The sequence below is a fragment of the Fukomys damarensis genome, unplaced genomic scaffold, assembly GCF_012274545.1.
Source record: "Fukomys damarensis isolate Sample0158 unplaced genomic scaffold, DMR_v1.0_HiC HiC_scaffold_39, whole genome shotgun sequence".
NCBI lineage: Eukaryota > Metazoa > Chordata > Mammalia > Rodentia > Bathyergidae > Fukomys > Fukomys damarensis.
In genome coordinates, this window is record NW_022900951.1 from 16,147,201 (window position 1) to 16,173,004 (window position 25,804).

At 34.1% G+C, this 25,804-nt stretch overlaps 1 protein-coding gene across 5 annotated transcripts in view; it reads right to left on the reverse strand.

Annotated features, from left to right (window-relative positions):
* Window positions 1-25,804, reverse strand: part of Rps6ka3 (ribosomal protein S6 kinase A3) — a 97,532-nt gene that overhangs the window by 47,905 nt on the left and 23,823 nt on the right. For 2 of the 5 annotated variants that reach the window (XM_010643680.3, XM_010643679.3), the window contains exons 3-4: window positions 24,938-25,038; window positions 19,230-19,286 (exon numbers count right to left, since the gene is read on the reverse strand). In XM_010643680.3, coding sequence (XP_010641982.1) covers window positions 19,230-19,271 — 42 coding nt within the window. In that variant the 5' untranslated portion in view covers window positions 19,272-19,286; window positions 24,938-25,038. The remainder of the gene's footprint in view (window positions 1-19,229; window positions 19,287-24,937; window positions 25,039-25,804) is intronic. The other 3 variants (XM_033760295.1, XM_019210566.2, XM_010643681.3) reach the window with 2 other exon arrangements.

Here is a 25,804-nt window from a genome sequence, read left to right on the forward strand (position 1 = left end):
CTTGACTTATGAACTCAATTTGTTTGTGAGGGCTGGTTGTATCCAAGTTGGTTGTTAAGTCAAGATTATTTTTCCCATAAGAAATAATGGAAATACCCATACTGCATTCCAAACCTCCCCAAGGAACCCTTAACTAAACTTTTCATAATAAAAAAGGGTTGTATAATGTGCATAATTTACCAGAAACACCAATAATCTTCCTAGTGTATTCCAGCTGTAACCCAAGTTGTTCACACATCAGGTCGATCATAACTCAAGGGTCTACTGTACTATTTCTATTTTTGTTGACTATAATGCTATTTTTCTTTTTTTTTGTTGTTTGTTTTTTGAGACAGGGTCTCACTATGTAGTTGAGAATGACCTGGAACTCACTACGTAGCCCAGGCTGGTTTCAAGCTTGCAGTGATTCTCCTGCCTCAGCCTCCCAAGTGCTGGGATTACAGGCGTTCACCACAACACCCAGCCTTTATAATGCTATTTTTCTAGGTACATGAGTACTATTAGAAGAATCTAAATGTGTTATACAAACATAAATAATTCACTATTTTTATTACTGTAGTATTCCATACAAGTGTTTGAGCTCAATTTGCATTTTCTTAGATACCTTTAGAATGTTGGCAATATAAAGAATTACAAAGATATCTCAAAAAGTGATATTAGGATTTGCTGTTTAGCTTCTAAAAATGAGTAGTAAAAGAAAGAAGAAGCTCCCAGAAGAAAGAAGAACTAGAACTTCCATTTTAATTTCTAAGACAGAAGCTATAGTTTAAAGGTGGCTTAATCATTTTGGACTTCCTTGGAAGTTTGCCAACCATAAAACAATATCCTAATATTGGTTTGGTACATATTGTGGGGTGAAGAGTATTTTAGAAATGATCTATAGTTCAACTAGGACTTAACAATGATGGTTGGACAATCATAGGGAACAGGTAGGAAAGCAACAATGTGTTCTAGCTCATACCTAGAATCCAATAAGATGTATGCAAAGAGAACTATCAAATTTCTGAAGGCAATGATAAGCCAAAAACATATTAATATGTGCATGTGACCAACATCTTATTTCACTAAATTGCCTGTTACTGACATAAGTGTCACACAAAAACACACAATAGGTTTTGACAGTTTGTAAAATTATTTTTGCCTATAAGTACATAGTGAAGGAGCTACAATTTTACCAAAAAAGAATTTTGTCAATAAAGTAGGGTACTTATAATTTTATTTTTTTTGGCACTTATAATTTTAAATGATACATGCATATGTCATTGTGTTACCACACACACACACACATACACACACAAAACTTACTCTGTACATTCTGTTTCTGGAGACAAGATCTCACTACACAGTCCAGTCTTGCACTCACTATGCAACCCAGGCTGGCCTAAAACAATCCGCATTGCCTCAGTTTCCCAAGTGTTGGGATTACAGAAAAGTGCCAACAAGCCCAGCATTACTTTGTATGTTTAAAACATAGTTACAAATTCTATATTATTATTTTTACAAACTGTATGTTTATTTGATAAGCAAAGATCTGATTGTAGGCAAAATTTTGAGACTGGTCATGAAACTATTATCTTAATCCTGTATCATTCTTTTATATTTCAATCTCTTTCAGGTATTTGTCACTCATATCTTAAGGATACTACACATCTAGGACTAACATTCTTAAACAGTCTTTAAGGTTTTCACCCATTGGGGGAAAATAAACCTAATATTTCAAGAAAAAATATAATTTTGGCTTAGCATGATGGTATACACTTGTAATCCCAGCACTTGGGAGGCTGAGGCAGGAAGATTGCCATGAGCTTGAGGCTAGCTAGGGATACATAATGAGTTCAAGGCCAGCCTGAGTTACATAGTGAGACCCTGTCTCTAAAAAATATACATATAATCTTGACCCTAAAATATAAAACGATTAAAGAAAAGGAACTTAAATTAATGTTGTGTGTTTGTGTTATTTTTAAAAACCTAATATTGTAACATACTAACATTAAGAAAACAAACTGGATGATATTAACTGATTTTAAAGAATGATTCAACACTTGGCATTATGCCCTCCCTTGTATATGTAATTTCCTTTTTCCTCCCCTCCCTTGCATCAGGAAGTGTGTTCTGGAGGCATTTGTATTTTCTAAATTGTTTTGAAGATCAGAAAATAGTATTAAAGCTTGAAGTAAAAATTTTTAATGTTTCTTGGTAAAAGTCAATAAAAATATTTTCTAATCATGGATGTGTAAAACTTTTTTGGGTGTAACATAAACAAGACCTTACAAATGAAAAGTGCATACTTTACTCCTTTTAAAGGTAACTTTAAACTAAAGCAGTTAAAGTATCACTGTGTATAGATACCTATAGTTCTATAATACAGTTTTTATTCAAAAAAGATGTTAACTTTTTTTTTCAGATTGTCAAGATACATAAAAATTACTTGGCATTACAATTTGATTAAATTCAATTTACTTAATTTGTTAATGGAATGATAAATGTGCTTAGTATTTTTCATTTAATTAAATTCTTTAAGAGTCTTATATGTTTGAGAAAATAGCATTGCTGGTTCTCCAGATTAACATTCTCAATCACTACATTGAAAAGCAGTTTTCTCCAAAGTGGGAATCCCAATTGGCAAACTTAATTCTCTTTAAAGGGTAGCAGGACAACACAACTTTCATGGCAAAATATCAAGTAGATTTTGGCAAGATTTTAGATTAAATATAATGCAAATTATCATTCACTAAACCTACTTTTAACAAAGTAATTGTTTGAAAATTGTGCCTACTCTAAGATAAAATTACTTGCTTAAGGTTAAAGATATATCGAGCTGCTTTAAAACTTTCAAGTTTTTACAGAAACAATTGCAGTAGAAATCTGCTTTTAAATTCTTGGCTACTTAATTTAACACACTCTCCTACCTGCCAAAATATTGCTTATATAATAATAATCCCCTAAAATTAATAAGTTTCAATTCCCTTAATTCCTGCTTTAATACTGTCAAAGTCCTTTGCTTTACTATACAAATTACAAACACTAGCAAGATAAAAATTACTCCAGCATAAAAGAGCCAATGTAAAAATAAGTTGACAAAATATACAAAGCTGAAATGTATAATATTCCTAAGTAGCTTACTTTTAATAAATAAAAATACTGTCCTTTAAAAGTTCTATCAAAACTAGTTTTCAAGTTTGAAAAGTTTAACATATAAAATGGAATAACTATTTAGCATAATTACAGGTAGTTCCAACTAAAACATTTTATTCTTTAAAAGAAGTTGAAGAAAGCTTACCCGTATAGAACGAACACGAAAAGACAAAAATTTAAACATGGCTATGAAACCATGTTGGTGATAAAGTAATTTCTGATGATAAAACTTAAATCAGAAAGGGAAGGCCAAGCCCTTTCAAAGTTTTCTCCTACAAGCTGTTCCGGCAACTAGAAAATTTCCTGTCAGGCGGGTCCTGAAAATGCTAGAAAAAGAGGCCGGACAGTTTTCCTGTGGTAAAAGAAAGGAGCAACCTGCCAGCAGGGGCAGGGGAATGTAGATGATAGGTAGGGAGGCCAGAACAGGAAAATGAAACAGATTTGCTGATAGCCAAATCCGTTGAAATGTTTTTCTCTTGGTTCTCAGCAGTCCAGACAATTTCCATAGCCAGTAAAATGAATGTTATTATTTTAGAATCCTGGGACATGCCAGTATTTAACTATATGACTCTTTAAAGCAATCGAAAGTAGTTACCACTATTAAAATATTAAAAGTTGCTGATGCGCACGTAGAATTTTTACCCTTTTGAATGTTTTTAATATACCCTTATGACATGGCCTGAAGATGATTTTAAGGTTATATACAGACATTACATGGGTGCTCCCTGTCAGTAAGGAAGAACTGCATAATTATGGGTAGGAAATGAAGACCACATGCACAAAAAATTTTATTTGTGACTTAAAGACAAATTCTTCCCATCTTTTCTTCAATTAATTAAGTATATTGTTATATTTTTATATAAATATGATCACATTCATCATAGGGATTTTTACCTGTACGTAATAAATCTTGATTCTTATTTTTTCCCATTCCCCTCCCCTCCCTTGAACACTTCCCTTCCTTATTTACAAAAGTTTTGTTTCTGTTTTTATCCTTTTTATTTCTTCCTTTCCTCCACCCCCACCCACTTTACCCTACCAATTTGAAATTTTTCTTCCTATTTCACAATATCTATTATACATTTTGGTCCTTATTTACACTTTCAATTTTGCACATCAGAGAAACAATGTGGTATTTACATATGTGTGTCCGATTTATTTCACTTAAGAGTATGGTCTTAAGGTGTATCCATTTAGCAATAAATGTCCATAGTTTATCTTTCTTTATGGTGGAGTAGTTTTCCATTGTATTAAAAAAACCACATCTTTTTATCCATTCATCAGTGTTTACATTTATATTGATTATAGCCTCAATTATCAACCAAGATAAAGACTTGAAGGCCCCTTGCTAAAACAATTCCCAGTTGATTAAACACAAATTTAAAAAAGTCCAATCTATGGTCTTATTAGTAAGCAAAATAGAACAAATGAAAATCTAACTTGGATAAAAAGGAGGGGTCATCTAATACTCTACAGAAGTTCTTCTAAAGTACTTTTGCTTTGGAAAATACAATAGTGGTACTTAAACAATCCAAGGACCAGTAGCTTCAAGAGCCATGAGAAAACGCTCTACTTAACGTAGACTTAATTTATGTGGCACCAACAAAAACCTCAAGTGTTAATCTACATAGCCTATAATAATTTAATTAAACTACTGAATTTTCAATATCTGAAGAGACTCTTGAAAACACCAAGAACATGGAGCAGAGAGTGTAGCTCAGTAGTACAATGCATATTTAACATGAGGCCCTGGGTTCAATTCCTTGCCTCCAGCCCCAAACCAAATCAAACCAAAACTAAAAAGAAAAACAAAGAGAAGAAAATGCCAAGAACAATCACTTCACTTTTGGAATGAAGAAAGTATGACTGAGGTGTATTTGGTGATAAAGCTATCTATAACTAGAACTCAGTGCAGCACTTATTGACTAAGCAAACAGAGTGTCATCATGTACAATGGGAACTATACGAAAAACCAAGCCTCTTCTTGCTACACCAAATTTTTCATGACAATAGAATGACCTAATAGAATGAATAACTAACACTGACTTAATAAATGGTGAAGAATATAGTAACTTTAAAAAGTGCTCAATTAAAACTTATTCTATGTAACCAAATAGAATCAAATAAGTAACCAAGACAAAACTGAATTTTCCCTGGACAACTGCATATTTCTCTCAATGCAAAATGCATGACTCAATTTTCCAGCAAGGAAATCACTCAGAAAGTGTTCATCACAACAGAACTCTCCCATTTCCCAAAAGGAATTACTTAAGCATCCTTATGATGCTCCAAAAAGGCAGTAAATTTAGGGCAACTACCTAACACAGAACTGCAGTCTGAACATGAAGTGGTTCTTAAGACTAAGTCAAGCAGAAGCAAAGATTGTGTTTAATGCACAACCAATTAAGGAGTGTCTCTGTGAAGAGCAGCCATCGATTTTACTCAAGTAATACTTTTAAACAAGAGCAATCAAATAACCTTTTCTAAACTTAAGGAATTAGTTGAAATTGGCTTTAAATTACTACTAGTGCTCAAGTTAATAATTCATATTTTGCTGTGTATGCTTTTTAATACTAACACTAAGAAAATGAAGCAATATTTCAGACATCATAATCTGAAATAAGTCTCCCTGAGATAAAATGGTATCTTAATTAAAAAGTGTGGTATGGCTATATAAAAGGCAAAAAGAGTGACAGAAAAGAATAAATGTGTCAGTTTTACTTACATCAGAGAGCGATATTAGGACATGTGGTATTTGGAAAATACAGAGGCCAAAAAAGAAAGTACTGATACAGATTTGATAATAAAAAAAGTCTTTACCTCGAAAGGGACCATAAACAAATTTTAACAACTGCTCGATGTACGTGATATCTACCTCTTAATCATAATATGAGTTCTTATAGTCCTTTGGTCTATCTTCTAAGGCATCTGTTACTGTTTAAGCATATCCTATTGTTCAAATCATATTAATCTTCAAAACAGGCCTCATACTTAGTATTCCCAAAGCAAATAGCAGATAATAAGACCTTACATAATGGCTGCTACTTTGTATGGCCATATACATGAAACTACATGCAGTTTATACGTTTTTTTTTACCTCTAACTTAAATCTCTTACTAAATTTCAGCGAATATTTTCATTTTTATTTTATTGGTTTTATTCATATACTATTCAATATCATCTCCACCAACACTGCTATCAGCACCACCACCACCACCACCATCATCATTTGTGGTACTGGGAATCAAACCTGCCTTGCACATGTTAGGCAAGTGGTCTACCACTGAATTACCTTACTATCCCTACTTTATTATAACTTAAAAGTAATTTTTACTATAAAAACAATACATGTCCATTATAGAAAACTTAGATGAGACAAAAAAGAAGTGAAAGAAAAGAATCACTATTTTGAAGATTTTCTTTCTAGTCTTTTTCTGTACACACAAGTACACACTTGGACTATATTATACGCTATCCCTTTTTCTGTAAAGGACCAGCTAGTACATAATTCCAGTTTTGCAGAACATTATGGTTTCTGTCAACTCTGCCAATGCAGTGGGAAAATGAATGTGTGAGACTATGTTTCAATAAAACTTAATTTATAAAACCAGGTGGCAGGCCCATGGGTATAGTTTTCTGATCCTTGTTCGATTATTAAATAACCTTCAATGCTTTATTAATGACTACCCAAAAATGTACTACACAAATCTATTGCTGGGCATTTGATCTATACCACTGTTAATATCTCATCGTTTGTGAACATTCACACTTAGAAATAATTTCTAAAAGTAGAATTGCATTGCCAGGAGTATGATTTTTCTGCTTCTAAATTTCTCGTGTAATCCTTTTACTTTCTTGTTTTTTGTTTTTTTTTTTTTTTTTTTTTTTTTTTTTTTTTGGTACTGGAGATCAAACTCTGGTCCTTGCGCTTGCGAGGCAGGCAGCAGCACCACTGAGCTAAATCTCCAGGCCAAATCCTTTTACTTTGTAGCAACAGAATAATCTTAGGACAGAAATAAAACCAGGCAATGCTCCTGCCTCAAATTTTTCACTGACTTCCTATCATAGAACAAAACTCAAACTTCTCAGTCTATGGAGCTTAAGGTGAATGTTAACAAATGCTACTTTGATCCTGATTCAGGGAATGCATTCACGTCAGTACTCAGGTATGATATAAATATTTGGTTTTAAACATATCATGTTAAGGTCAGACCATTTCCTCTTTACTAAAAGAGGAATGATTGTTTAATTAATTTTATAAGAAATATTTTTATTGTCTATTCATATAGTCACCTAATTTTCCTTCCTTTGACCTAATGATTTGATAACTTAGGATGAATAGATTTCCTAATATTGACCTATGCTCTTTCTTTTTTTTTTTTTTTTTTTTTTTTTTTTACTTTTATTAGTATATGTTTGCAGTACATAATGATATATTCATTGTAGGGAACTGGCACAAGTACATAACATATTTCAATTGCATCAGATTGATTTATCCACTGTTTAAATATAATTCTATACTTGATTTGTAAATGTTTTATTTAGGACTTTTGTATTTATATTCATAAATTAAATTAGCATGTTTTCCTTTTCTGTGCCAATTTCCATTTTTGAGCCTACGCTAACTTTATAAAACAAACTAGGCAGTGATGCAATTTTATGCTTTGAGTCAATTTTTTATAACTCCAGGAGTGATGTATTTCTTCAAAGTTCCAAAGATTTCTCTTCCAAGAAATTATTAGGGTCTGGAACTGTAGGAGGGTTAAGTTGGTAGTGCTCATTTTCTGAAGATTTAAATTTCTCCTATGGCTATAGGGATGAAGATTTTTCTCTCCAACCCCAAATGATATAATTCCAATTGTTCTTAAAAATTTGGGCAAGATATTCATATTTGTATATTGTTACGCTTAGGATTCTATTATTATTATTATTATTTTTTTTTTTGGCAGCAGGGATCGAACTTGGGACCTTGTGCTTGCGAGGCAGGCGGCAGCACCACTGAGCTAAATCCCTGGCCCTCTATTAAGTTTTTTAAATTAAACTGAAGGAAAATTTCAAGTATTCCTAGAAGTAGAGAGACTGATATAAACCACTTAACTCATGACCAGTTTTGTTTTACAAACTCACTTCTCCCTACTCCTGTACCTAATTATTTTGAAGCAAATCCCAGGCATTATATCATTTCATCTGTAAATGTTTTGGTTGTTATGATGTTTCAAACTCCCTCCTATCTGTGGTTATATCCTGTTTTGCTTTCTTAATGTTACGCATTTAATGTTATGCATTTGCTTTTTTAACCCATTTTCTAATTTACTACTTTGGGAATTTATATACTGAATTCCTTCCTCTTACTTTTTATGGATTTACTTTTTAGTTTTTCTTCTTTTATTGAGTCTTAAGTGGCTTTATTTGAATTCTATTGTATGTTAGTCAAGTCCCCCCCCCAATGTAACAATAATACTTAAGATACTACTATAGCATATTTTAGGACCACACTTTACATAGAATTATCTGTCAATTTTCACAATGAGATAAAGTACTATCATCCATATTACAGATGAAGAGACTGAGGGTAAGAGAGAAGTTAAATAACCCGCTCTCCAAGTCCATACAGTGTGGAAATGGAAGTAGTGTGATGTTTGCGCAGGTATAACAAGGCAACTCAATTGAAGGCAGGAGTTACATGAACAGTCAGCCAGTAGCTGATTGAAGTAAAAAATCAGGAGGTGCTAAACGTTTTGATAAGACTCTGAAGGAAGAAGGTTTGGTACAGGGTTCATGGTAGAGTTCTTAAATACTTTTCTATACCATATATTTGTTGGCAGAATCCTAACTATAGTCAAACCCAATCATAAAACCATCTTCATGACCCTATGATAAAAGGCCTATGACAGAAACTTAAAATCAGCATGTTCTTAAACTTATTCCTTTGGATATAATTTTTGTATGGATGACTGAATTTTTCAGATACTAAAGGATTTAGTATCTAAGGATTTTCAGCTAAGGGCAAAATTTATTCTCTAGCACACATTTATCAATAGCTAATGCTATAAAGTGCTAAATAGCTAAGATTTTAAATAAGAGATGGGAAATAAGTTCCACAAAGTTGATTAACTTGATCCAAATAGTAATGGCTTCCTAGAGCACTGACAGGGCTTGCTTGTAAGGCTCTGTCTTGATGGAAAGCATACTGTGTTGCACTCAGTCTTTCCCATGGGTGTGAAAAGACGGTTGGGGCAGCAGCAACACTGCTGCAGGTCAGAATTTCACAATAGACAGTAATGTATCACTCTGCTCCTTGTCCCACATTTTTCCTGCTTAGCCTGAAGCTCTTTCTACTTAGTCATGCTTGTCTAAAATAGTTAAATTAAAATACTAATTTAGGTAAAGGAGCTACAACTTTCTATTTGCCAGTATTTCAGGGTGACTCAGCCAACTATTCATACGTGGATGTAACTTAATTAAATCACTTTGCTTCCTTTCCAAATGTGTATGAGATCATTCAACCCAAAGAAACGGGTATTATGATGAACAGACTAGAGCAGAGGATAAATGATTTTGGATCAGAGGCAACATATGAGGGAGGCAAACAATAGGAAGAGTTTTTTGTTGTTGTTGTTTGTTTTGTTGTTAGCTCTTAGGGTAGAGGAAAGAGACACCACGAAGTGAAAAATAGCCCTGAAAGAGAGCCAAAAATTGGCAAAGGGAAGCCTTACATGCTTGAAAATTTTGCCTGGTGTGCACATACCCTTTCTAATATTATCAGCATTGCTAATTATAATGCTACTTATCTCAGAAATATTTTCCTAAGTGGTATATACTTAAATCTACTAGAGTATTCCCCCAGTTCTGAGAACTAAAATACAACGTAAGCCAATGAGAGTCAGAATGTCAGACAATACTCTACACAGCTAGTCAATAAGTGTTATTAATGTACCATACCACAATTTTCCCTAACAATTAGAACTCAATTGGATTTTCCTGTGTTGAGTAAATCATTGCCTTCTGTATACTCTGCTAGGTATTCTCTTTCTGTAGTTTATTTTGTGCTTGAACCATGATGATTTTAAGAAGTGTGCAAATGTGTACAGGATTCAAGGCTATGAGTATCGTTTTGGATATTCAAATCAAAGTGTTAGGGTTTGAGGTGACCCTCAAGGAAAAGGAGGATAAAAATCAACGGACCACCAATAACTGGTAAAATACCCTGGATATTATGAAAAGCATCACACTTATCACTGCAGCTTCATGGTTACTGTATAAACAGTAGCTGGAATAACAGTATGAGTGTAAGATGGAAGAAATTACTGTTAACGGATCAACATGTCTTCAGGGAACTTCAAAAATGAGTAGGGTAGGGCTGGGGATTTAGAGTAGGGCACGGCCTGTATACTCCTGCCTGTGTCCATCACAGGGGTGCTCTTCCTTAACTTAGTATTTAAGATCATCTACAACTTATTTTCACTTTATCTTTTCAAACTGTTTTTATTTTTACAGGTCAAGCATCACTTATCCTAAATGCTTGGCACCAGAGGTGTTTCAGTTTTGGGATCTTTTTTTTTGGAGTATGTGCAAATGTATCATGAGATATCTTGGGGGGATGGACCCAAGTCTAATCACAAAATTCATTTATGTTTCATAGACACCATATACACATATCCTGAATGTAATTTTAGAAATATTTTTAGTGTGCCTATATTTTGACTGCAATCTGTCACATTAGATCACCCGTGAAATTGCCCACTTATGGCATTATTTTGGCACTCTAAAAGTTTCAGACTTGGAGCATTTTTGGATTTTCAGGATAGGGATGCTCAACCTGTATTACATTAAACAAATGTTCTCCAATTCTTAAGTTATGCACATGACTATAAGAGCTACAAAAATTGAGTTGATATAGTGTTTTTGTTTTGTTTTGTTTTGTTTGGTACTGGGGATTGAACTAGGGACCTTGGGCTTGCAAGGCAGGTGGCGGAACCACTGAGCTAAATCCCCAGCCCTATAGTGTTTTGGATAGTAGTAATATTTACAAAGTTGATATCATGAGCAACTCATGTATGTATAATCATTAGAAATAAATGACAAAGGCGAGCTGAGGGCAATTACTCAGGAGGATCACTTGAGCCCAGGAGTTCAGGGCCAGCCTAGGCAACATAATGAGATCCTTTTTCCCATTTATAAATGAATGAATGAATGACAGAACAGAAGAGTCAAAGACCAATTAAGGGCAAATCAACACATTTCACAATTTTGCCTGAGTGTAGGCCTACTGTCAGCTAAAAATTACTGGCTACTATCCTAGTTTCTAAGGGACACAATTTATTCCTGGCAAATAGTCTGAGGAAACAGGATCAGCCTCTGTAAGGAAAAGGACAGGACAATGAACACTTATTAGCCTCTTCATGCTATGTACTTAACTGTCTTCTTTAGTTCTCAATCCTTAGAAGGACCTTTGCCGGGTATTGCAAGGACTGTTAAAGATAATTATTTCCCCCCATTATGGTTTATATCTAGATGTCCACTCAAAGCCTCATGTGCTGATAGGTGGGATTTTTTGGAGCTGACTGGATCATGGGGGTATGATATTCTTCAGTGGATTGATTCATGGGTGAGTTTATAGCTAAATATGATGGTGGGAAGCAAAGACTGGTTGCAGGAGGTGGGTCACTAGGGGTGTATTCTGGAAGGTTGTATCTCCTCCTCCTCCCTAGATTCCACTTTCTCTCTGTTTCCTGATGGCCAAGCCATAAGGAAGCCTCCTCTGAGATGCCCCTCTACCATGCCATCCTGCCTTGGGGCCACTTGACTTTGGACTGAAACCACTACAAACTGTGAGACAATATAAATCTTTCCTATTTTAATATTTGGGTGTCGGGTATTGTGCCTCAGCAATGAGAAAATAACTAAGACACCCACTAAACAGGAAACTATTTTATTCTTTGAAGACTAAGGATATTTCAACAGCTAAGAGTCTATATTCTTCAGCATGGATCATACAAGAGCATAGAGTCCTCTGGCCAATGAAAAAGGATGGAAAGTTAGGGAGTCTAGGAAGCTGTTTTATCTTGAGGTGCTATACAAGGCATTCTACCTTTTGTTATGGAGGCAGTTTTCCTCCTCAGCCCCACAGGAATCAAAAACAAAAACAATCTAGTCTCTTTGGCAAAGAAGGAAAAACAAAAGATACTAGTTGGAATAATTATGTAAGAATTCCAACTGATTATGCATAAATATGGTTAATAAGCAAACACTACTCTTGGAGAGAGATGAACTGTGATAACTATCAGTTAATCTTCTGGTATGGATCAATTTAATTAGACAATTTTTCTTATGTTTTATGAAATACATGAAGAAAATGAAAGTCTTTAGGTAGGTAAAGATAGGAAGGGACTGAACTCTTAGAAAACCAGAAGGAAGGATAACAATATTAAAGTTCCAGAAGAGGATCAAAGATATGGGAAAGAGATAGATTGCAGGGCAAAAACCAAAGGAAAGAGAGGAAGATACAAGGTGTGAAAAATCCAGCCAAAAATGAAATGACTCTACCAATAGAAACCTAAGGATATGTTCAAATGACACCCCAGGGTTAACTCCACATATCAAAGAGGTCTGAATGAAGATATTTTATGTTCAGGAGAAATTAGGCTCTCTTTTATGATTATCCTTTTAGACAAACTGATTTAACCACCTCTAATACATTTCACTTTTTCCCCCTTTGGCTTTTATTTATACCACTTTCCCATGAGAATGCTTTTACCCCAACATTAACATCCACATCTCAAAATCCTATACCTATTCTTCAAAACTGTTAAATTTCATGTCTTTGTGGACCAAGACTACTTTTAAAATTTTACTTAGAATTTTATCAAGTGCTAAAGGGTCAGAATTGCTGGTACAGTTATATCTAAAAAGCAGGCATACCCTGTGCTCTTGATACCCTTTTCATCACTCCCTCTGATATCTCCCACTATATGATAAATAGTAACCTAATACCACTTTGTCATCAAATTTTACCTGTGGACACCTGTCATACAGATGACTTAGCATGCAAATCACCAATTTTTGTTAAATCAGTAGTCTTTACAATTACTGCGACCATGTAAATACTGTTCACTGTTGAGGTACTCTAGTTATACTCCTCCCCACAGACAACTTGACAACTTTTGTTTTTCCTTAAACTTACAGTTGTGTTGTTTTCAATCTATCTCAACCTCTTTTCATCCTGCAACAGCCTGTCATATAAATTTTTAATACTCAAACCTACTGGCAAATTCATTACTTCTATAATGCCACCAACACCCCACTCTGTTGTCTCCGGAAACAACATTTTTGGAACCATCTGTCTGCTTCAGTCTGGACTGAGCACTTTCTAAGCCTACTGAATGAGCTTCTTTTATTCATCATAATGGGAAGGAACTTTCTTCATCAGGCTTGTAGAGTTGGGTCCTTTGTTTCCTGAATACCATACCTCCTTTCTTAGTTAACAATTCCCTAGTGTTGGCAGAGCCCATTTTCTAGCAATTTCCTAAAATAGGTGCCTGAAAATACTGTGGTTGAAAATCATTTTCACTATACATTTTAAAGGCATTGCTCTTTGTTTTCTAATTTCTAGTACTGAAAAGTCTAATATCCTTATATCCAAAACCTTTTATGATTTTTAAAAACCTCTAAAAGCTTTAGGGGACTTCTCTTATTTCTGTTGTTTTGCTATTTTATAAAAGTGAACCCTCTTGAGGGCCGGGAATTTAGCTTAGTGGTGCTGCTGCCTGCCTTGCAAGCACAAGGACCTGAGTTCAATACCCGGTATAAAAAAAAAAGTGTACCCTCTTGAGAGTAAATCATTTTCTGTTTCTCTTCCATTATAAGGTTTTCAGTGGGATATTTTAATCCAGAGAATAGTGATCCTCATTTGGGAATAAAAACTTTTTGGTATTATAGTATTCCACCTAATCTAAGAACATGATTATCAGTACACCATTATGAAAAAAAAAATCATCAATCAAAATGCATCACACCATTGACTAGAACAAACATTCCGATTTTAGAGATATTAAAATGTGGGAAGGGGCAGGTTTCTCATTGAGTTTTTTCCCCCATTTCTCCCCTTGTTTTTCTGAAATTCCTATTAGATATTAGACTGCTCTTTTTTTCCTCTCCCGATTTTAATCTTTTTGCCTTATTCTACTTTTTTGGGACTACTCCTTGATTTTAGCTTCTAAATAATTCTACTAAAGTGTAAAACATTTCTTTGTATGTAGGGGGGGATTGGGGATTGAACCCAGGGACTTTGCACTGAGGTACATACACAGCCCCCTTTTAAAATTTTGAGACAGGGTCTTGACAAGTCACTAAGAACTTGTGATCCTCTTGCCTCAGTGTCCCAGAGTACTCCCACCATTTTTAATTCCTAAGAATTTCTTGTTTTTATAATTCTTTTTTATAATAGTAATGCATTCTTATTTTATGAATCAATTTTGTCAGCACTCAAAGGACACTGATTTTTCCTTTTACCTGTATTGCCTATTCCTTTAAGATCTCATTCTTTCATGTTGAAATTCATCCTCAAATGTGTGGTAATATTTCACTTTTCACTAATATTTAACAGCGAGGCACTACGCACCTGTATTCCCAGCTACTCAGGAGGCTGAGGAAGGAAAACTTTAAGGCCAGCCTGGGCAACACATTGAGATTGCATTGTGTGTATGTGACAGAGAGAGACAAAGAGAGAGAGGGAAAGAGACATAGACAGAGACAGAAAGGGAAGGGGAAAGGGACAGAGAGACACAGATAAGACAGATGGTGGGAGGGAGATGGGTGAGAGAATGAGCAAGAGCATGAATGTACACTTTTATAGGTTAACTGGCCAAGTGGGTAGCCTTTATAGATTTTTTTTCAGGTACGGACACCCCATTCTCCTGTCTACAGGCTATGGTTCTAGTGGATAAAATGGGGCCATATTGCCTTTCAATAGTAGGATTTCACTTGACCTCCTTGTTTCCAGACTACTACTGTGCCTCATCCTACCTCCTACTGTGCCCAAGGTCCCCAAGTCTGGAAACTCTTTGCTTTTTGCTAATTAAATACCTTTTGTCTCCAGAGGAGTGGGGACATAGAGGCTGTTTATATCATCATTTACCCAATTTCTATTTTCAGCCCCTTGCGTACTCTCCAGTTCCAAAGCACCCAGAGGCCCTATTCTTGAGCTCTTCTGAGAATCTAGGCCTGTGAATAAGCCCTGCTGTCTGTTACCATATTCCTTTAAAATCACTTAGGAACTATAACTTCGTGACTTTTTGTTGTCCTTTTTGCTTTTTTGCAGTACTGGGGACTGAACCCACAGGCACTCTACCACTGAGCTACATCCCCAATCCTGTTCATTTTTGATATAGGGCCTCACTAAACTGTAAGATAAAAAATGTATGTGGTTGAAATCACTAAGTCTGGGGTAATTCATAATGCATCAAACAGATAACTAATGTAACAATTCAACTTTTACCATGTAAATTATTAGTAAATAACAAAGGAAAACTTTCACTTGACTATTAAAGCTAAGTACAATTAGCTGGATGTAGTGACTTCCTATCTCTGCATTTGGAAGGCTGAGGCAGGAGGATCACTGGAGTTCAAGCCCAGTCTGAACTATATATCGAGACCTTGTCTCAAAACAAGAACAAAATAATAACAATCAACAATAGAAGAGAAAGGCAAGTACAATTTAATGTATGAGGCCAATATAAGTTTTGACAATCTTTTAGATTTAAGACCATTACAGAAATATTAAATACTAGGCTTTTTTTTTTTTTTTGGTACCAGGGATCAAACTTGGGACCTTGGGCTTGAAAGGCAGGTGGTGGCACTACTAAGCTAAATCCCTGGCTCCAAGGCTTTTATTTTAATACCTAAACTTAATTCATAAAATCTGTAATGATCTTCTCAAAAACCTCACCCATACTGCTGGTATTATCTTAGTCCTTCATCTTTTTAATCTGTCTCTAGAATGCAGTTTTCTCTCAAACATAAGTTCTACTAAAGTTGTAACAGAAAGGCCAAACATAACATCGCAATGGAAAACCATTCAATTTCAGATTAAAGGAAAGAGAATTTAGAGTTCTCTTTTCCAAAGAAATTGTTTCACTAATAAAAAGGTAGCTGATGACAGGAAAAATCAGTATTTATACTTACTGATCGTTTTTACATCTTTTACATGCAAACATACACTATACACCAATGGAGTAAAATGCCTCAAATGGTTTGTGAAGGTGTAAGAATCTAGATGAAATGTGAAGGCAGTCCCAGGCACTAGGCCCCCATCTCTGGGTCCCTGTGCTAGCTAAAACTTAACCCATGCATTCATTTAACAAATATATAATGTACACCAACTAGCACACAAAATAAGGAATAGTTCCTTTTAGTAGGGAATATACATAGACAGGTAAATAAGTAATAGGATCTGTCACAGTGTCGCCATTAGGTGGTGCTGGCAGCAGAAAAGACAACTCAAGGTGGAAGTGTAGTGTGTTAGGAAGATGTTTTAGTTAAAATGACATCTAACTTGGACCTGAAGGATGATTAAGAATTAAAAATGGAGGGGAGTGGTAAGGGAAAAGAATTACAGGGGAGGGAACATTACCTGTGAAAAAGCCCAGAAGGAAAAGAGAAGCTAATACATCTGAGTGAACTTTCAGTACAGGGCAGAGGTGTGTGGCCAGAGAAGATGTGGAAAGAAGTTTGCAAAGTTTATTATGCAGGACCCAGGAGGTCATGTTGCAGAGTTTAGACTTTATTTGAAGGAAGCACAAAATCACTGAGGATTTTAAGTAGAAGAGTAATAAGACCTCATTCTTCCATAATGGACACAATGTTCAGGAAAATTTATTTGACTTCTGGAAAGTGCTATATTCCCAACCTCTTTATTTTTTAATTTTTATATTGAGACAGGGTTTCACTGAATCACTGAATTGTCCAGTCTTCTCTTAAAATTGCAATCTTCTGGTCCCAGCCTCTCAGAATGGCAGTGAATTATTTTTAATAAGAAATGTACAGGAGGGGCCGGGGATTTAGCTCAGCAGTTCAGTGGCCTGCCTTGCAAGCGCAAGGACCCAAGTTCAATCTCCGGTACCAAAAAAAAAAGAAATGTACAAGAACTGTATGTAAGAAGTCATAAATTTTGATAAGACATCAAAGAACATCAGAATAACTGAATATTTATGAATATGAAGACTCAATATTATTAAAGTAATTTTTCATGTTAACCTGTAAATTTAGTGCAACTCTGATAAAAGTTCAATTTTCAGAGGATAACTGACCTTGATTGTGAAGTTTATCTGGAGAATTAAATGCCACAAAACTACAATTTTTAAAAGTAAAAAGGTGGGAAGGTTTGCCATGCTACATATAAAAACATACAATAAATCTACAGTAATTGCAAAATTATTTTAAATTGAAACATTCAGAAGCCAGAATAGGCAAAGAAAGATCCTCCCCTAGAGGTGACAGAGAGAGCATGGCCCTTTTGAAACCTTGATTTCATACTTCTAGCTTCCAAAACAATGTGAGAATAAATTTCTTTTGTTTTAAGCCACCCAGCTTATGGTAATTTGTTATGGTAGGAAACTTATATAGGGAGAAGGCAATTTCAAATATGATAAAAGAGGTATCTCAAATGAGTGGGGAAAGAATGGATTATGTTTATTCAGTAAATAAGGGTTAGGACAACAGACTATGTTGAAAAGAAAAGTTAGATTTCTACCTCATATCAGATACTAAAATTCCAGGTGGAACAAAGATGCAAAATAAAAATGCAAAAAAGGACAAAAACATCATAGCAACAAACAACAGAAAAACTTAAAAGAGTAAGTGAAAATGTAAGAAAATATTTTTATAACCTTGGATAAGGAAAGGATATTCTAACCAAAGCATGAAACCAAGTCAGATATGATCATTTAAAAACAAAAACTTCTATATACATAAAATGAAAGAGAAAAAAATTCAATGTTTGAAAAAAGGATAAAATATCTGCAAGCTATGTAAGAGATATGGAGTTAATACCCAGAATACATTCAAAGATTGTATAAAACAATAAGGAGACAAGAAGCAACCCAAAAGAAAATTGGGCAGAACATAAAATACACAGGCCAATAATGTGTGGCTACTTAATCTCACTAATAATCAAATGAGATGCAAATTAAAATGAGAAAGGCTCAATGTTTTATAATGCCCAGTGTTGAGGGGGGAATTGCTGAACTAGTAGTCTCATACAGTGGAATTTTTACAATCGTTTTGCAGGGCAGTTTGGTAATGTCTACGGAGACTTCAATGTTTAATGTTCATTCATACCCTTTGTTCCAACACGTCATTTTCTAAGACTACATTCTACTGAAATGTAAGTTCACAAATAGGGAGAAATTACATTAAATATAGGATATGCATAAAATAGATTATCATACATGCATTTAAAAAAAGATCTATACTACTTGTATTTTTATCTCTATATAAAAAGATGCTCAAGACATTGAGTGAAAACAGCAAGTTGTAGAACATATACTTCACAAACATAAATAATAATTGTCTTATGGATAGAATCATAAGATTATAGCTAGCTTCTGACAAGGGATATCTTGTGAGAGGTCAGCAACAAATTATTACTTCATTTATGTAATGCATAGTATCTCTTGTGTGCCAGGTATTAGTATAATGGGGATTCAGGAGTGAACACCCATAACAATAAGAAAAGGAGTAAGGAAATGGTTAATGTCTACTTTCTAAATATTAATTATTTCTTTAAAGTATGATCTTTGTATATTTTTGTCTTTCATAAATTTATAGTCAGTTGATTTTTTAAAAATACATGCTACAACACATTAATGAAAACTTTCAATACAAAGCAACTTGCTTTGTCATTCTTTTAAAATCAGTCTTAACAAATAGTATTTAGAAAAGTCACTGGCATTTTCAAGAATATGTTTTGGTAAAATTAATGTGAAAATATCAATAAATTCTTAATACTATAAAATGATTCCTCAATTTAAAAAAACAAGAATAACTTTATGGTATCTAATTTGTCTCTCTCCTTTGTGATATAATATTTTACTTACAGTTTGTGGATTAATCTCTTCCTCTCCCATAGGTTCATCCATAATTTGCTGTCCATTCTGTGAAAAGCACAGCAAATACAAAGTTACCAAAACACATTTTTCATCAAAGTTAAATGAAGGCAGACAAAAAAATTATTGTTCAGGAATATTTTCACTTCTAAAGGGCTCTAGTGAAGTAGAACTACCATCTAAGAATGCAGTTTCAAAATTGCAACAGGTTGTGCTTCAAAAGTTCATTTGTAAGTTAATTATTTGCAACTATAAAACATTTTTCCATGGAAATAATAGAAGAAATGATTATTTCCTTTCCAGGTGAGCTCTTGAGTTTATTTTAGTTAAATGCATTACAAATGGTTTTAGTTAATCCTCACCAAACATCATTTACAACATTGTAAGGCAAAACACATTGTAAATTCAACTCTTTTAATAATTAATCAGGAAAACTAATTATTTCAGAGAAAATTAAGCTCAATCTCTTATATCAAAGCAAATTCCAGAGGGATAAAACATTTAAATGTAAAAAATAAACTATATAAGTATTAGAATACAGGTAAATAGTAATCATGGGGTAAGGAGGGTAGAAATCATAAAGAAAAAAAATGATGTTTAAATCCAGAAAAGTTTAAAACTTCTACCAGACACCAAAAAAAGATAAAACACAAACTGATTACAAAAAATAAAGCAACATATGACAAAGGGTTGGTATTCTTGATACAAAAGATCTTTGCTTTGTAAACCTGTAAGGAAAAAATGAACCTCAATAGAAATGAGTAATAAGGGAAGAGTTCAGCCTTAGTACCAATTACAGAAATGCATTTAACCCAAAGATACCTTTTGCCTCTCAAATTGGTAATAGTTTACCAAAAAATAACAATGCTAATGTGGGCATGAGAAAAAGAGTACTTTGGCTTTACTGTTGGAAAAGGTGTAAATCAGCACAACCTTTCAGGAAGGCAATCTGAGTTTATTTAAAAAACATACAATTTTGAAATGTACCATCTATTCTTTTTTTAATGGACAAGTGTACAACAAACATGCTCACCATTTTTTAAATAAAGAATGCCAAATTGGAAATCTAAATTCCTAACAATAGAGAGCTAGTTAAATATACTATGGTACATCTATATAATGGAATGCTACGCAGTCATTAAAAATGATGATAAAGATGTGAGTTTATTGACATGGAAAGACAGTCACATTCAATAAGTGAAAAAGCAGTTTACAAAACAATATGGATTGTAATGATCCCATTTTAAACAAATATATACATATTTAAATGTATATATTTGTATGGAAAAAACTCTGGAAGGATATACACCAAAATGTTAACAGTGGGTATCTCTGGGTAGTAGAATTTTAGAAAATTTAAATTTTGTTTTTTCTTATTGGAATTTTCTGATGTGCCTACAATGAATATGTATTATATGTGTAGTTTAAAAAAAGACTTCAGGAGTATAGAGGGCCTTCTCTCATTCCCTCGTTGGATAAAAGGAGTAACTGTTTGACTAATTTTACTTTAATAAGTGTAAAAGGATCTAAGCTAAACATCTTTGGGCATTATAAACCAGAAGTAAAAAGTAGGCCACCCATCACCCAATGTACCACATGAGGTAGCTTCTCTGAATTTGAACTCCTCTCTACTCTTCCCATTCCTACTATTTATTCATTCATTCACTCATTTCATATCACTCATGCTTTGTTCTAGGTACTGATTGGAAATAAAAGGTTAATAAAACGTGGCCCTCATCCTAGAAGGTCTGCTGACCTATACAAAGGGCATTTTTTACTTTCACCCACTCTTAGAGGATGTTCCTAGGTTAAGGAATATTACCTATACAATACACTATAAAGCACAGAAACAGTGCCAAAATGCAGAAGAAGGGGGAAACCAGGCATAACATTTTTATTTTCCCAAGACTTTTAGAGTTTACGTATTTCTCACTTCTGTGGTAAGGACACCCAACTATCTTCAGGATACTTCTTTTTCCTAAAAGCTACAACCATTTATTCCACTGACTACTGATTATTGAAACACCCCAAAGAAACCTCAAACTAGCTCTTAAAATACTGGCTTTGGAGTCAAAATATGTATGTTCAAAATCCTGTTCTTACATTACTAATTTAAAGCCCTGATAGATTATTAAGACTAAGCTTTATTTACATGGAAAATAAAGATTTAAAAAGACACCTTCAGAGAGTTTTTGTAAAGACTAAATGAAATAAATAACACAACTCTAAGCACAGTACTTGGTACTCAATGCTATTTTTATTATATGTAAAATTCAATTACTTCACCTATGGCCCTCCAACTTGCTACCTCTCCTCTATTAGCCACATTAGTAAATAGCACATTCATCTAGTAGCCCAAACTATGCTTTTTCATTGACGATAAGCGGTTATATTTTTGTAACACAAATCTGCTCAATGGCTTCTCATTATTTGGCTTTTAGAACCCTTGTCTAACTTAGCTACACTTATATTTTCCATGGAAATAAAATTTGAGAACCATCTGTTCCTTGCAATCTTCCATGTAAGCAAAACAAGTATCATAGAAACAGCACTAAACCTGGAATTGGTAGACCAGAGGTAGAGCCATATACTTGCCACTTACAAGTTTTATGAATTGGGGCAATTCAGACTTTATCTCAGTATGTTACTTTGTATCTTCAAAATGGGGATATTTGCCCTATCTACCCAAATGGTTATTCAGCTCAAAACTGAGATAACTTATAAGAAAGCACTTTATAAACTGTAAAGAGATATGCCACTGGAAATTATTATCAAAGTGAGGTAGATTTATGAAGATAAAAAAAATTCCATTTTGTCTTCTTGGTCTTAGAATTTAAAAAATTAGGATTGGTAAGGGATCTCAAAAATCTTCTGTTCCAACTACACATCAGATGTTTGAATTCTTTCTACTGTTGTTGTCTGTACATGAACACTATCAGGACAAGAATGTAGATTCACCAAGTAGCCTAATGCATTATCTCAGAAAAAGCACTGCCTGCTAGAAAAAATTCTTCACTATATAGCAATTTTCCTCAGCCACAAGTTTCCTTTGAGATTACAAATAAGTGAGGATTAACTTGCCTGTAGGATCTCTGCAAAGTCACAGGAAATAAATCTGTATCTATTACCCTAAATCACCCTGAGTCTGGTCTTTTTTAGATAACTCAAAGTGGGTAAGTCTCATCACCACCCTCTTCTGAGCACACTCTGATTTCTTTTGAAAAGAGGTACAAGAGATTACATGCAATTAACTAACATTCCAACCCCTGTACAACCAATACATAGTAAAGGGCATTTTGGCTCCCTGGACCTAGATAATAAACTTATATTAATGCAGTTGATATTTGCATTAATTTTGGTATGTGCACAACATACTGCTGACTCATACAAAGCTTTCTGTTGATTTAAATCTCTTATTTAGTTTTTATAGTACTGCTAAGCTCTGCATCCTCTCTGTACTGTACCTGTTATTAAACTCAGGCTCAGTAATAATGCCTTATTTTAAATTTTTGATTCATCTTACAGTTCTAATCCATTGCTACAGTTTGTATAGACTGGATTTCCAATCTATCAATCAGCCTCTTCACAGATTTCAGCTTCATGTCATCTACAAACTTTCCAATATACCTTCTTGTCTGAACTACTCAGCTGATTAACAGTACATAAAAGCAATCTAAGAAAAAAATTAAGTGAAAAATGATCTAAAAGGTATTTTATTCTCTGATGTTCACAAAAATACCTAGCTCTTTTTTGAGTTCAGCAAAGATTTACAATTTTGAACAACCTAAGTTTTAAAGTAGCTGGACACAGTGGCACATGCCTGCAGCCCCAGCTACTCAGGAGGCTGAAGTAGGAGGCTCCTGTGTTCAAGGCTAGCTTGGGCAACATGTTGTGACCCCCCCCCCAAAAAAAAAACCAAACAACCAAAAAAGTAGAGAAATATGAAAGCCAATGTTTTACTATATACCAGAGAAACTTCATAAAGTTTGATTTCTTTTTAACCAAAAACCACTTTCCAATCATTTCACCAAATAATGACTGAAATGTTATCGATTAGAAATGAGCATTAAGCTAATTCTGCAGGTAAGTTTTAAGTTTCCCTTTTGAAAAATCACCCTTGGTTTTCATTAGAGATCTGAGGTCACACGGATCATTAGTTTGATTCAATATTGTACTTTGCATAGTTTCCAAAGTTCAGGGAATACTACTTACTAAACAACAAAGCATATTTCTCTAATTGTAAGAAAACAAATAGGAAAAATGTGTTTTGAAACTAAGTGGCCAGTACCAGGTTTAAAATGCAGCTCTGTCACTTAGTGGTGTAGTTAACTAAACTTGGGTAAGTTACCTAACATTTTGAGCCTCAGTTTCTTCATTCATAAAATGCATATTTTGCTTATCTCACAGCACATTGTAATTAGGGTGCTCCACCAAGGGCAGTAGATGTTCAGTAAATGCTACTTCTTCTCTTTTGCCCCGATTGACTGTGTAATATTCACACTCTATACATAACTTTGAAAGATGTAACACAATGGGATGCCTATTTCACAGATTACTACAGCCAATTTTCTGCCAAGCATGGTGAGCGAGATCATTCATATGTGTGTTAAATTTCTATACAATGTGGCTAAAGAATGAATATGGACAAAAAATAATTTAAAAGTAAGGCAAATGTATTTATCCTCTCTCATCCCACCATAATGCCTGCCAGCCAAAAAACTGTGGAGCTTGGCAGATTACACTTATGCAAATATGATTTGAAACACTAAAAAAGGTTAGGAAATGCTAATCATGCTCTATGCTCTACTTTGTGAGTTTGAAATGTGTAAAAAGTCACAATTTTGAATAACCTACAATATGAGTCTCAGAACAAATCAGATAAAGGAGAATGCCTGAGTTTCAGCAGGATTGTTTTCAAAACTTTTAGTGTCATGTAAAATTATCACTTGATATCATCTTCTAGGTTGAGAGAAGAACAATTCAATAAAAAATTCTGAATCATGGTTTAAAGATCTATACAACTTCCCAAGTATTTTAAGGGAAATGCTGATGTCCTAGCTACTTAGCTATGCGTCAAAAACAAGATTTTTTAATTAAAAAGATTTTAATTTAAGCAACCCTATTAAGCAGGCTTTTGTTGTAATGGCATAACAATGCACATTCCCAGGCTGTTTTCTGATACCTCTAAACAAAATATAAGTTTAAAAAGCTAAAACTGATCTGTGATTGATAAAATTTCATCTTGACCTTCATAGAATGTATCAACTACTTTCATTTTCTTACCTAGCAATGAAGTGTACACATGAACATTGGGAGAAAAGAATTTCTCAGACAATAGCAGCCTGAAATAACAGGAAGGGTGGAGAAAAAGAAATGGTCCAGAACCATAGAGTATTAATATGGAGACCCAGGTTGTAGGAATAAGCAAGGACCACAATTTTTTTTAAACCACCCTCAAGTTTCCCCAAGTACATATGCCTTCCAAACTCCTGATACCAGAAGTGGTTTTCCTGCCCAAAGCTTATACAATAGGAGTTCCATCACGGAGGTGTTGAGTAAGAGGCATTAGAAACCTCTCTCCAACTTGGTTAAGATACCATCACATTGTTCAGAATCCAAAGAGTTTTCTATGCAATCACATTGAAACAATAAGAAACAAGCATTTTATATTCTTAATAAGGAATGTATATAATCCTTACCAATGTGACAGGATTAAGAATCAGCTCCTCATTTATCCTAAGGAAATATCAGAGATGTGCATAAAGACTTATGTACAGTGATATTCATCATACTCATTATACTGAAAAATAGAAAACAATCTAAATGACCAACAGGGGACTGGTTAATTAAATCATAATACATCTATTCATATGTAGGAATACTATGCAATGGTTAAATCAGGGCCTCAAAGAAAAATTAATGATGCAAAAAATGTTTCCAATATATTAAATTAAAAGGGATACAAAACTGTATGACCCCAATTTTGCACCCTCCCTCCCAATATGGGTGCATGTATCTGGCAAAACATATAAAATCTTATCAGTAGTTACCTGGGCCATAGGATTTTCTTCCTTGTATTGTCTTTTCAAAATTATATGCATTTATTATGTATTATTTTTATAAAGAAAAAACAATAAATGTAATCAGGAAACTCAGTTTATTTCTAGTTACGGTGCCCTTATGACTAACTGTTCTGCTACTCCTTTAACTACCAAAGATATGTTAGTATCCAAGATTGTTCTATTTTCTATATTAGGGCAGGAATGACCTCTGTTTACATCTACATTTTTAAGTTTATGAGGACCCTTTCAGAAGCTTTTATTTATTTATTTATTTTTTATTTTTTTCTGGTCCTGTAGTTGTGGCCTCAGAAAGTAAGTTTTAGGCCTGAATCCACCTCATGTTTTTGAAGTGTACCGCTAAGGGGAATTCTGCTTATGAAATAAGACATGTTGAGATAAGAATAAGGAAATGAAAACACAGCAGGCAAAATTAAGTCTGTATTGTGAATAGCAAGTATTAGAACTGACACTGCAGAAAACAGAATCCATGCCACAGAGGACAAA